This window comes from Mytilus edulis, chromosome 14 (genome assembly GCF_963676685.1).
Source record: "Mytilus edulis chromosome 14, xbMytEdul2.2, whole genome shotgun sequence".
Classification (NCBI taxonomy): domain Eukaryota; kingdom Metazoa; phylum Mollusca; class Bivalvia; order Mytilida; family Mytilidae; genus Mytilus; species Mytilus edulis.
In genome coordinates, this window is record NC_092357.1 from 50,675,897 (window position 1) to 50,690,798 (window position 14,902).

Below are 14,902 nucleotides of genomic sequence, written 5' to 3' on the forward strand. Positions count from 1 at the left end.
AATCTACAATGTACTTCCCTTTTCCGGTCTCGTTTGCATGAAACTTTGAGTAAAACATATATTTATCAGATTAGTATAAAATAGGAAGGAACGCAATATCAATTTCGTTTTTTATAATTCCTTGATGTGAAAAAACGTTACCTAATGATAGCGTTTCTTTGTTTACATTGCATATGACATCATAATTTAAACAACGTCACAACTAAAATCTGTAACAACAGAACCAAAATCGGAAACGTTACGGTATTTCCGTTTCTTTTTTTTTTAACAAATATTTAAGTTACAAAAAAATAATTCATACAGACTACGTCCCCATTACAGGTAATGCCTGCCTCATATTATGTAGATAAGTGGACATTTTTCTCAGTTAATATATAGTATTCTTAAAATGGAAGAGAGTTATATCGATATATATGTGGGGAAGACATTTCAAAGTTATCATGTATTGGAACAATTTGTTCAAAACTATCAGTCGATTAATTGTATTAAAGAAACTCAGAGTCTATTAAATTTATTCTATTGTTTGGACTGGCAACATTTGAAATGTGCAGGGTTGAAATTGTCTCTGATTTGACATTTTGACTTGCTTCTTTAATTTTTATATAGACACCCAAGCTTTAATTTAAGTCGTTAAACATATTTTTCAATTTCAGTTTCTGTTTTACTAAAAGATTATTTTAATTCTAATGCAACAACTTTTGTAACATTCATTTTGATTGGATAACGTCACTTATTTACATGGCATCATGAATCAGGGCGAATGGACCACATACCAACACATCATATGGACAACCTGGAAGAAGATGTATGGCTGTCTTGCCTCGAAATTGATCAGAAATGTTAGAGAAACATGTAAAACATTGAGATCTCAAATCTCGTCAGGTTCGTTCACGCCCAATACACTTTCGCACCACGCATGTTCACATCCAAGGTCCGTTCGTACTCTACACCTTCGCGCCCAATTTTAATTCAAATTCCAGTTGAATAATTGGAAAATCATGATTGTTGTTATAAATTGCTTTGCTGTACAAGTAAAACATTCAAGGAGAGTGATGTCCCCTTGACGTAATGGACGTGTGAATTTTCAGAGAGACGAAAATCATTCAAAATGTAGAATTAACGAAAAGAACGAAGATAACTGATATACCATAGGGAACAGCAGTCAATATACTACATGGTGAGAAGAAGAGAATAAACGTATGATAATGATTTAATTTTTCACCTTTTGTGCAATTTATTTGAAGACAGCACTAAAAATAGAACATTACACCTACATATAATGAGAACAATTCACTAAGTCGAACAACGTAATTTAATGTGTGAGGTGTTACAATCGGTCATCGAAATTGGACTTTGGACCTTGTTGACCACTTGACCATACGTTCATCTATAATTCTAAAAAGCATATACATAATGTCACTTAGTGAAACACGTCAGCTCTTGGAGGAGAGTAGAAGGATTGTAGAAGAAAATGGGGAGAACCAAAGCGTACCCCTACTTTTGAACACCTTTATAAACCTAGTATCAAGCATTGATAAAAGATTACAGTCGGTCGAAAAAGGCATTGACAAATTTGGTGAAATAAAAAATATTATTACATCTCTGACAAGTAGAGTTATTACAAATGAAAAAGGCTTACAAACATGTCAAGGCAAAATAACCGAACTTGAAAACAACATACAAGGAGTAGGGAATTTATTCGATAACCTAAAATCTCAATGTGATAAAAACAAGAGCCTCAATGACAAGAATTCCAGTGAAATTGACAAAACTAAAACAAGCATAAATAAGGTTTCCAAAGACATTTCTGAAATAAAGTCACAAGGTAGAACTTCCTCTGAATGTAACTGCCAAGATGAACTAGCGAACCTCAAGGAAAGAGTGCTTGACTTATCTTGTCGCTCTATGAAGAACAATCTCATCTTTACTGGTCTTTATGGGGTTAGAGATGAAAACACCGAAGAACTTCTCCGAGGTTTCCTCTATAATGAAATTGGTATTGATTACAAAATTGAATTTGGTAATGTCCATCGTTTTGGACGAAGTCAGCGTGGTATGAGACCAATCGTCGCACGATTTCTATATCAATCCGATTTACAGTATGTGCTAGAAAATGCTTACAGGCTACACAATACTAGATATGGTATCAAACAGCACTTTCCGAAAGAAATAGAAGACAGAAGGAAAAAATTATATCCAATCATGAAGGAAGCAAAGTACAATAGAAGAAATGTGAAACTTGTTCGCGACCGACTCTATATCGATTATGAACTGTATGAGATACACGATGACATCGACACATTTGACGGCCAAGGACACCTAGAAGAACGTAACGATGCCACACCTGGAAACGAACATTCGACGCCAAACTCACAAGGAGATCGCAGATCCACGAAACGGCCTCGCACGAGCTCAACCCCTTCAAGATGGTAGGATCGCCAAGGAGTGCACCACCTTAACACTTTGAACTTAAGTCTTGAATCTGGTGCTAAATGTAGGGAAATTGACAATGTAAATATAAGTGCCAATGATGTTCATGTTGAAAACAGTAATCTTATAAATGATTTGTCTGATTGTAATATATTTAGTGGGCAACAATATAATGTTATAAACTTATGTACTAATGATTATAATACAATAGATATAACACCCAGTAATATACCTGTAGGGGGTAATACATGTACTGATGAAATATATGATCAGATTAATATGATATTTGATGTTAATGTTGAGATTGAAAATGCAAACATTTTAGATGATGAGAATCCAAATGCTCTAAGCAGTGAATCTTTAGATCTGTCTCAGGCAAAATCTACAAATATTCAAAACATAAATCTCATTTACATAAATTGTTGTGGCTTAAAACATAAGTTACAATACCCAGAATTCGAAACTTTATTACAAAAACATGAAATTTTATGCTTTGTTGAGTCCAAAACTGACGATATGGATGAAATTTGTATACCGGGATATAAGATAAAAGCCAAAAATAGACGTAAGATATCTAGAGCGAAATCCGGTGGTATTGTACTCGGGTTTAGGGAAAATATTTCTGACTGTATTCAAGTAATTGAGACAAATAGTAAATTTGTACTATGGTGTAAGATTTCAAGATTATTCAAAGACGGGGATGTTATTCTCGGTGTTGTGTACATTCCACCAGAATACACTGCTTATTCGTCACCTGATGCTTTCGGTGAAATTGAAAGCGAGTACCTAGAACTCTCATCCAAATATGAAAATATATTTATGGTTGGTGATTTTAACGCCCGCACGGCCAGTGAGAAAGATTATATTTTTAATGACGAAAATGATAAAAATAATGAGTTAGAATGTGTATCTGTTAATGATGTATGTAACCTTAACCTTTTTAATATACCTATAGATCGTAATAGTATGGACAAAGGAAAAAACCGGTACGGTAATCAATTACTTGAGTTATGCAAATGTAACAGTTTATTTATTATGAATGGAAGACTAGCTACTGATATAGCTGGAAAATTTACCTGTAGAAACGCAAGTGTAGTAGACTACTGTTTATGTAATGTTAATTTTATTAAAAACATTATTAGTTTGAACGTTTTAGAATTTTCGCATTTGTATTCAGATGTACATTGTCCATTGTTTATATGTTTGAATTGTAATCAATCTGTAAAAGAAAGTATTGAACAGAATAATTTTACTAGTCAATCAAATAAAAAAGTTAATAAATGGAATCATGAAAAGAAACCTGAATTTAGAGAGAATTTAAATTTTGAAAAACTTCACAGTTTATTACATGATTTAGTAAATGTAAATTTGGAAAGTATTAATGATGACATGATAAACTCTTTTGTGGATGAGATCGGATTAATCCTAATAGAATCCGCAAGGGAAACTTTAGGAACGAGATCAGACAAGTCGAAAAAACGAGCATACAAAAACAAGGGAGATAAACCTTGGTTTAACCTTGAGTGTAAAGGAGTAAGTTCGGTAAGTGCCATATTTGGCCCCAATTATAAAGTTCATGGTTACAAGACAATAATTGTTTTAAGTTGCCTTAGAGACATGTGAGAAAGTTAAACAGAGCTTTTTTTGTCAAAGTTTAATTCTAACACGTTGATTTTTACATCCCAAAAAGGTCAAGATAAGGGATTTTGGTGAAATTTGACAAAATCAGCTGGATTTCAACCAAATAAAGGACCAGGAAACATAGAGCGCAGGCGTCGACAAACTAAATATTTAAATAAGACATGTTAAATGTCTTCACAAACATTATTTTAAAAGATCTTTGTTGTCGACGTATGCGCTCTATGTTTCCTGTCAAATAATCTTTGGAAATTTACCCATTTTCATTGATTTTTTCACGAAAAATCAATATGAGTACAACTTGTGACGTCATAATGAAACGCAGAAACGTAAAATTTTCAACAAAATTGCTTATATCCTATCTAGTCAATGTATTAGCTATAATTTATCGTGATATTGGTCAATAAATCAGAATTTGAAATTTACGCTAAAAAAGGGGGCCATTTTAGGACCTTATCGAACATACTCCTTTGAGAGACAGAACTATAGGAAATTAAAGCGCAAACTGAAGACGAGGCCTTCGCCTTTATTATCTAATAAAGTTAAAGAATCTGAGAAAAGATATAAAAAGGTCATGGACAAGGCTATTAAAAAACATAAAAAAGATATGACTCGAAAATTAAAAAATCTTAGATCTCAAAACACCAAAGAGTATTGGAAAATTTTGAACCAACGCGAACATTCAAAACAACTGAATATTAATTTTGAGGATTTACTAAATTTTTTCAAAGAGCTAAACTCAGGTAACTCAGATCCAATTGACTTGCCAACTAATGATACAAATTTGATGAGTGAACTGAATGATAATTTGAATAGTCCAAATACGAAAGAAGAAATATTAAAATGTATTAAGAATTTAAAAAATAACAAAGCTTGTGGTGATGATATGATTATTAACGAATCTATTAAGACTTCTGGCGATTTTTTTATTGATGTTTATGCTGCATTGTTTAACTTGATTTTTAGAACTGGAATAGTACCAGTATCTTGGGTGATTGGAACGATCAAGCCATTTTATAAAAACAAAGGCAATAAGTTTGATCCTAAAAACTATAGACCCATAACTATTGTAAGTTGTATGGGTAAATTATTTACAGCTATTTTAAGTAATAGACTTGGAAAGTTCTCTGATGAAGTTTTACTACTCAATGAAAATCAATGTGGATTTGGAAATCGTTACTCAACTTTTGATTGTATCTTTACATTACACTCTTTTTTTGAAATTTTGAAATTGAAAAAGAAAAAAATGTTCTGTGCTTTTGTCGATTTTGAGAAAGCATTTGACACAGTGACTAGAGATGCTTTATGGTATAAGATGCTAGTAAATAATATTAATGGTTATATGTATAAAATAATTCATAACATGTATGCTGATATTAAATCATGCTTGTCATACAATGGTGAAAAATCTTATTATTTTCCAAGTAACATTGGTCTACGCCAAGGGGAGAATTTATCCCCTTTTCTTTTTTCGCTTTTTTTGAACGATTTGGAAGATTTCTTTTGTAAAGGGAATTTGATAGGCTTAAAGACTATATCAGATGCCCTAAAAGACGAACTAGATATATATGTTAAATTGTTTGCAATTCTTTACGCAGACGATACTGTATTAATGGCTGAATCAGCCACAGAACTTAATTTGTTATTAGAAAAGTTTGAATCATATTGTAATGTTTGGAAAATGAAAGTCAATGTAGATAAGACTAAAATCATGATTTTTTGCAGTGGTAGACAACCTGCTAATCTTAAATTTAATTTTAGTAATTCTGATTTAGAAGTTGTAAATGAGTTTAATTATCTTGGGATTTATTTTTCTAAAAATGGCTCATTTAAAGCAAACAAGAAGCATCTCGCAGAAAAAGCGACGAGAGCCATGCTTGGTCCCTTTGATCTGAGACAATAAAATATAGCAATACACTATTATGACCAAAACATGTTAAATTTTATTCAACACACAAAAAAAAAAACGTAGTCAGAATCTCACTTCATTTTGAAACAAGTCAATGAAAGAAGTTATAGCAATACATTAACCAAAACATGATTAAGAATTATTCAACACAAAATAAAACGTTGACAGAATCCCACTTTATTTAGAAAGGATTAAAAACAAATTTAACAATACACTATCCAAAACATGATTTAGATTTATTCAACACAAAAAAAAATGCTGTCTCACTTTATTTTGAGACAATGACAACAAATATAAGAATACACTTGACAATTGAAATTGGGCACGAACATGTAGGGTGCGAAAGTGAAAGGGGGCGAACATGTGTGGGTGCGAACGTGAATGGGCGCGAACAGACCTGGATTCGTCAGGTCAGGCTTGCAGAACTATACTATAGTTTTAACCTTTCTGCTTACAAAACCAAAACCAATTTGTATAAAGATCAATGAATGAAATTGAAAAGCCAAAGGACAATTGCATTTTCTTTCTTTCTAAGTACATTAGTATAGTCTTCTCTACAAGGCACAAGTGAAGAATGAAACAATATTTTTGATTTTCGTTGTATAGGTTTTCGTTTCAGTGTGACCTTCTCTATTAATTATATCATAAAAGCATTTATTTTGTTCCTGCAACATGTTTGTTCACAAATAATAATTTTTCCTGAAATTTTCAGATTTTTTTGTCATAAAAAATCCATGTTTATTACGTGAAATAAGTCTTTTGAAAATCAAAGTTTACGTTAAGTAATAATTAAAGGTTTATATCAAATGTTTATGGCTTGGATCATGTCATTTATCCCTATTAATTCACAATATAACACAAAATACCTCGGCATATTGTAGTTCAACGAAGTTCATCCGTTCTCGTTTTCTTCTATAAAAAATACACTTCCGGTTAAAAATATTTTTGACACTATCTGTATATCCCGCGGCCTTTTCTCGAATCACCAACTGACAACATTGCCAATCACGGCCGCTTGATATCCCATGGGATTTATTGACAATACTGGGAAAATGTAAAACAATCATTACCTGCATTAAACACAACCCTTTTATCAAAAGAAATAGAGCGTTATCATATAAAATAAGCATTTTAATTGCCGTCTATGAAAAACTTGAAATATGCGATTTATGATCATTTATATTAAAAATTTTATACATTTCCAGCAAAAATTTTATAAAATCAAGTGAGAAAAAAATTATTTTGCCACATCTATGGAGTATCAACTCTTAAATACTTTTCAGTTTATTTAGCATATAATAGCTAGGCGGCTGTATGAATTTATATCAATAGAATAATTAAGGTTTATTATATGAATGTCATGTACAATACTGTATGTTGTAACAATTATATATATTTTATGTGTATATACCCCCTGGGGACCTAATTTGAAAAAAAATCTTATCTTATCTTATAAGCAATTTAAAGCATGCTCATTGTTGAAGACCGTACGGGGACCTATAGTTGTTAATTTCTGTGTCATTTGGTCATTTGTAGAGAATTGTCTCGTTAGCAATCATACCACATCTTCTTTTTTACATAAAGTAAAATCGATTTTCTTTACTTCAAAAAGAACTTTCTCATGAAAAAATTTCTCCAATGAAGGCATTTTCAGTTCGTTTTCAACTTATATATGGGTCCGACTTTTTATCATATATTTGCCATTGACTGCTAATTAATTGATTAGATGCATACTAATATACTCATTTTAATACTTATACACAGCTTCCCCATACATGATTGACCATAGATAACATGAAACATGAAATTCTATCATTTTCTAAATGCAGTCGATTAAATCTCTTGACGGATAATGTTTCATATATTTTCAAATATGGTGTATGCCAAAAGGTCGACTTTGGATTTTCAGCTTAATGTCAACCTTTTGAAAGTTTTATCGGCCGTGTATAATGAACTTTCTGTTAATACAGACGGATATAAACGATTGTGTTTTGAAGGTTAGTCAAATGGAGATTTTTGATAATATTGGCAGCTTGGTGGGGCATTTAAAAAAACGCAAATAGACCAGAACCAGAGACATATATCTACCCCATACATGTATATGTCTCTGGTTGGACAGGTATTTGCGACATTGCAGAAATAGTCTGAGAGAGTTTCAACTTTTCTTCTTCTTCTCACTTTGTAGCTCTTAATTTTGTGCTTTCTCTTGCAGACTTTCGAGTTCAGGACATTTGGTCACCAGACATAATTAAATTTATAGTATTATCACTGGAACAAAACATTGTGGTTTTATCTAAGGAGAAAGACACATATTTTTAGCCGGCTTATCCTGTACACTGAAAAATAAATTAGAATCATAAACACTAATACTAATTCTAATTTAAAAAAATCATGATATTTTTCCTACTCAAAGGACAATCAAGTTACAAATACAGACAATGCAATATGATTATAAATATGTTAAAATACATATGATATAACAGACAATAATTGTTTAATACTATATATAGATAAACGACTGTCATACAAGTGAGAGGTTTAGCTAGCTATAAAACCAGGTTTACTCCACCATTTTCTGCATAAGAAAATGTCTGTACTTAGTCAGGAATATGGCAGTTGTTATCCATTCGTTACAGTGACTTGACTGTTAGTGTTGCTATTCAGCAATTGCAACTAATTCAAAATTTTGACCAAATTGCAATTTGTTTTATTAAACCAAATTGTTCAACTGGTCAAAATATTGAACAAATTGTTCAGCCAAAATTTGAAAGTGCAAGGTGATAAAATAAAACATACTTACAATCCGATAAGACTTTAACTCCACGACAATATGAGTCTATCAGTTTGTATAGGTATATTATAGTCATTTCCATGGTGAAGGAACTGTCATTATTTTGAATTGCTATAAAAATGTCCAAACTAAGCTTTCGTGTATTTTTTTTTCTAAAAGTATTCTATATTCATAAGAATCAGATATCATTTCAAATAAAACATCATATATATATATATATATATATATTCAGTAAAATATGTGTTAAATAACAATATGCTCTTGGTAAGTTTCCATGGGGAGATAACCTAAAATATTATTCTTTTGAATAAAGACTTTTTGAAAGAAAAAATGATTATCTCCCCATGGACACTTCCTACAAACATATTGCAATTTTGGACATTTTTATAGCAATTCAAAATAATAACAGTTCCTTCAGCATGGAAATGACTATGATATACCTATACAAACTGATAAACTGATTTTGTCACAACATCATTAAAGTGGAGTTAAAGTCTTTTATAAATTAACATTTACGTATCAATGGCTCCTTTTTAAAGAAAATGATATAGAAACACTGTAACAGACAATACAGATACTGACCTATTTTTTCATCCGACATCTTGGGATGACCGTGAATGCAGTTACGGTCATCAGCTTTACCCCAGTGAGGATTGTAAGTATGTTTTATTTTATCACCTTGCACTTTCACTACTTGACTGTGGTATTCTACAGCAGTTAGTTCAACTTTCTGACCAGTTGAACAATTTGATTTTATAAAACAAATTGCAATTTGGTCAGAATTTTGAATAAGTTGTAATTGGTGAAGAGCAACAATAACAGTCAAGTCACTGTAAATGTGTTTGAGCTTTTTATATTGCCATTTGATTACGGATTTTCCGTTCTGAATTTTTTCTCGGAGTTCGGTATTTTTGCGATTTTACTTTTTGTGTTTGCGTTGGGTTATTTGGTCTTCTTCTTCTTTCAGTAATTTAACTTCCTCCTGTGGTTAGAAGCACATCAATTTCTTTATTATCACAGTGGGCTTATATTACACGGACTTATATAGCTAAAATCACTTTGTTATTTCACAGTAAAAAACGCAATTGCATATATTAAAAACACGATGGGCTTATATTACACGGACGGTATTAAAAGTTATTCACTTTGATACTTCGTTAAAAATAGTCTAAATTCTAAAATGACACTGATTCACTTTATGACATTAGTAAAACCGTGGTCTGACACTATTAAAAATATCTGCATGTTTCTATATTCAGAACATCAGCTGCCACTTTGATACAGCAATTGTCTGTATATTACGTATATTATATTGTTAACAACAACGTATTCCTAAGTACATCTATATCTCAACTGTCCTCCATGTACTTCCCACTTCTAACTGGTCTTTTTGTACGCCACTATTTTGTGCTCTGAAAAGGATTGAAAGAAAGCTCAATTCCATATGATGATTAATGGATGTTTATATTATGATAGAGAATTGATTTGAGTCAACCTCTGTTGATGTAATTTATCACACAGATTCCTAGAAATTGTTTCAACCATATTTAAAAAATTGTTGTCGTTTGGAAGTATAGAACCCACTAGTTTTCTGCAGTCAACGATTAATTGGCTTAATGTTTCCCTATTTTGAAAATTTGTTTTCCACTGATCGATCCCAATTTTATTTATAACAGCCTGTTTTAATGGGGCATAAAAAGTCCTACGGACCCCTTCCAGAGATGGACATCTAGTTAGGAAATGTAGAAGGTTTTCTTCCTCGAGTTTGCAAAGCGGACAAATTGGGTCTGCACTTCCTATATTAAATTTAACTTTGGTTGCTTGTAAAAGGTAGGTCCCAGTTAGTATTCTAGCTTTTGTTATGGCTTTCTTTGTATCCCCCGGAATTTCTGTTGCTGTCTTTCAAACTGGATGTATTTCTCCTATATTGATAATGTCAGTACAGAGCCTAGTTAGGCATTATTTTCTTAGTCTAAATCTACACAATGGGAATCTTTTTGTTTGATTTTGATCATAACTCAAAGTTGACTCGTGACGTTTGCCGACATAAAAAAAAAAGGTTAAAATTTGCTGTGCTCGTCGATACAGGAACATATCTATAATACTAAAATTACGAGGTCCAATTTGTCAGCCGTCATCACGTAAAAACGACGAATCAAAGAATTCAACTTTATATATAACTAATATAGTACAAAGGTGTAGATTAAAAATTACACCACTCCAGGCCCTTTTGTTTTCCACGTAATTAATATTGCCAATAATTAAGAAGTTCCGGGTCGAGTCCGATACCGATACCAATAGTATATTCACCTGTTACCGATTACCTTATCTGTACGTTCCGCATCTGACAGGCGCACCACCAAACGATGTATTCAGGATTAATATGCTATGTAGTATTACACGGGTCATAATCACAGGGTTGACACTACTTAATTGTCAAATTGTTACCTATTTTAGTATTTCAATCAGTTAAACTTTCTAAGATAACAATACGAATCTATAATACTAAAATTACGAGGTCCAATTTGTCAGCCGTCATCACGTAAAAACGACGAATAAAAAAATTCAACTTTATATATAACTAATATAGTACAAAGGTGTAGATTAAAAATTACACCACTCCAGGCCCTTTTGTTTTCCACGTAATTAATATTGCCAATAATTAAGAAGTTCCGGGTCGAGTCCGATACCGATACCAATAGTATATTCACCTGTTACCGATTACCTTATCTGTACGTTCCGCATCTGACAGGCGCACCACCAAACGGTGTATTCAGGATTAATATGCTATATAGTATTACACGGGTCATAATCACAGGGTTGACACTACTTAATTGTCAAATTATTACCTATTGTAGTATTTTAATCAGTTAGACTTTCTAAGATAACAATACGAATACTAAAAATCTGGACTAAAATAAGGCGTATAGGTACAGTTTTCAATTTGTTAGCAGGCATGACGTAAAACAGCGAATCAAAGAATTCAACTTTATTCATAACTAAATTATAGGACAATGCAGTTGATTAAAAAGTACTCCATTCCAGGACCTTTTGTTTTCCAAATAATTAATATTATCAATAATTGATAAGTTCCAGTTCGACGGGTTCAAACAGAAAGATTTGAAAACAGAGAAAACTGTGTATCTTATAATCGGCATGACTTTATCAGATGACAATACTAATACTAAAATAAGGCTTGCGCATAGTTATATACTTTAATTCAGTCACGGACCCGCGATATCACGGGTGTGTTCTAGTACATTATACATTTACCGTTAGATATACTGTTCACAGGTTCACCATAAGACATGGAATAATTTTCGATGATTGACAAATTCTAATTTGAAGATTTTTTTAGTATTACATCTTAAATTTGTTTTCAATATACATTTTTGACAAATAGAGAGATCAAACTTTAATTTCTCGCTGAAGAATTTAATTGTATCATACAAATAATTGATTGTAACTGAGACCAGAATATAAATATATTTGTTCCTGCTTGTAACGTTTCATTGGAAGCTGATGTCAATAGCATTGTAGGTCAGTTTATAAGGCGGTGCATTACTGTTTCTTGTTTTTTTTATTTTTTTTTTTTTTTTTTTTTATTTTTTTTTTTTTTCTCACTTTTTATTTTTTTCCTTTATTTTATTTGTTGTATTTTTTTATTTTTTGTGTGTGTGTGTTTATTTATTCAATGTATCATATGCTACCATAAAATGAATATACTGTTGGCACGTAATATTGTATGCTAAATAGATGTTTTTTGTTTTTTTAGGGAGACGGATTTATAAAAGTTTTTCCAAACTTGTTTCCGAATCCCATATTTGTACTTTATGTAACATTGTAATATTTGTCTTGAAATTGTTTATTAATAAATATTGTTTAAACTAAGGCGGTGCAAACATATACACATGAGGGTAAAAATATCAACTAAAGAGGGAATCGTCCACAGTGGCGTAGCTAGGTCATTTTCACGTGTACGCCCGAACCTCGGTAAGGGGCCTGAATGCCCAAGCGGTTCCAGGCAAAAAAAAAATACTGAAAGTTGATAAGCAGGGACAAGCCTCCGGAAGTTTTAGAGTAATAGAGAATGTCATAAAATTCCTGTCATTGAAAACTCATCAATAACAACATTTTTTAGATTCAATATCATTTATTTTTTTATGTTTAATCTATTTTTGTGTTTTTAAAATCTATTTAGAATGAATCTAATGACGGTCATTGGTTTAATTTGGAGTAAACATGTTTTCATCTGAAATTGAACCTAGCAGAGCGATGGCTTCTGCATCTGTCGATCTGATGTAGCAACTTTACTAGATCTTACAAGTATTTGAAAGCTTGCAATATGTTACTAAACGGTGTCCAGATCGTCTGACTTAAATCGCGCAAAAACTAAAATAGGAACGAAAAAAAATGGCTTCTGAAATTAACCATGAAAAAAAAAACTTCAAGGAAGTTTAAGTGAATTCGACGAAGGTTTAACAAAGTTATTGATATGTAATAAATTTTAACGTTAGACTGTAAAGGCAAAAAAGATAAAAATAAAAAAATAAAATATGGGTAAACTCATCATATATAATTTCGTCATTATGCTCTGGATACTCACTCGTTTGAGCATAAACAGTTTTTGTCCAGCTACCGTAAAATTTCACAAATGTTTGATAAAATTAATTATATCTTAAAACTAAAAAAACGTAATGAACCTGCATGTACATAGTTATAATATTGGCACTGCCGACGAAATTTACGATCAAAATAGCTCGCTTTCGCGACATAAATGTCAATGGCTCGACAAAAAATGAAAACCACATATCGAATCTTAGCTCATAATGAATTGCTTTAAAAAATAAAGAAGAGAGAGTATAGAATTAACGGTAAATTTAGAATTTGACAGAAATAATATGAAACTAATTTTCGTCACTTTTATTCGCAATTACAAGCCATTGAAGAAAGGATTAGAAGGTTGATGTACTGTTAACCAATTCCTTTATTTTTATTTATATGAAAATATTTTTTTTTACCAAATTCAAGTGTACGCCCGGGCGTTTTGACATAAACGCATGGTAGCTACGCGCATGGTCCAAGTTCGGATAAAACGCCAATATTTATACAAGTTATTGTAATACTAAACCAGCCTTATAAGTGTAAAGTACAAAAGTCGTAAAAATTAACGATCGGTATTAGTTGTATCTAACAAAGTAATCAAAATTACTATTTTTCTTATAAATTACTACAAATAGTAAATCGGACGACCTTTTCGAACCCAAAGGTCATAACAAGGGAGAAGTTGGCCGAGTTATATCAGTTTGTGACTAAAATGCATGCATGGATGACTCATTGATCCTTACTATTCCTAGCATCTCATTGTATCACCGGTCCAGTGCGCTTTCTTTATTGTTACACGTGTGCTCATTGCGCTGGCTGTTCTCTAAGGGTCTGTTTTACCATGACGGATGCATTTAAAGATACATATATACCTTTTTTGCCCGTAATTATCCTTCTATTTTGGAAATCAACTTATCTAGACACGTTTTTATACTTGTTGTTTTAACTTTCAAGGTAAAGGTTTGATTTTAGAAAAAAAAAATGAAAGCTTGAATGTTCGTTCTCATTAAAACAGTTACACGCTTCCATAAGTTGCAAGTATATCAATTGGTAAACAAGCTATTGTTTTCTTATTATTAAGTCTGGTCATGCATTTTCCTCAGTTCACGATCAAAATAATACGTTGTCTAATCTTTCACGATCAAGTCGATGAAAAATCAACAAAATTCAAGGTTTTCATGAACAAATGAACGGTTTCAATGGAAGAGCATACATGTACTTTTATTTTGGTCACACCAAAGATTAAGTTTCAAATATATCATGATATATTGGAATGCGACCATAAAAGGTACAAAAATTCGTGTGATTTTTTTTAATGAATCCCTTAGACATGTATTGCGCCTTTTGTGTTTTTCTCATGAAGTACTGCATATTTTCTTTATCTTCTTGCACAGTATTGTTGATAAAGTTGAATCATTTTGACAGACATATTTGTTTTTTCTGATTTATTCCGCGTTTTAGTTTTTTCCGGCCACATATTTTGAGGTAGAATTTAAATTTGATTTCGATCTGGTACCAGATCTTTCACG

The 14,902-nt window shown here is 31.7% G+C and overlaps 1 protein-coding gene across 1 annotated transcript in view; it reads right to left on the reverse strand.

Annotated features, from left to right (window-relative positions):
• Window positions 1–6,943, reverse strand: part of LOC139502559 (pre-mRNA-splicing factor CWC22 homolog) — a 29,482-nt gene extending 22,539 nt beyond the window's left edge. Inside the window, exon 1 of the mRNA XM_071292055.1 lies at window positions 6,844–6,943. Within this exon, the coding sequence (XP_071148156.1) occupies window positions 6,844–6,851 (8 nt within the window). The 5' untranslated portion in view covers window positions 6,852–6,943. The remainder of the gene's footprint in view (window positions 1–6,843) is intronic.
• Between the last annotated feature and the right edge of the window lie 7,959 nt (window positions 6,944–14,902).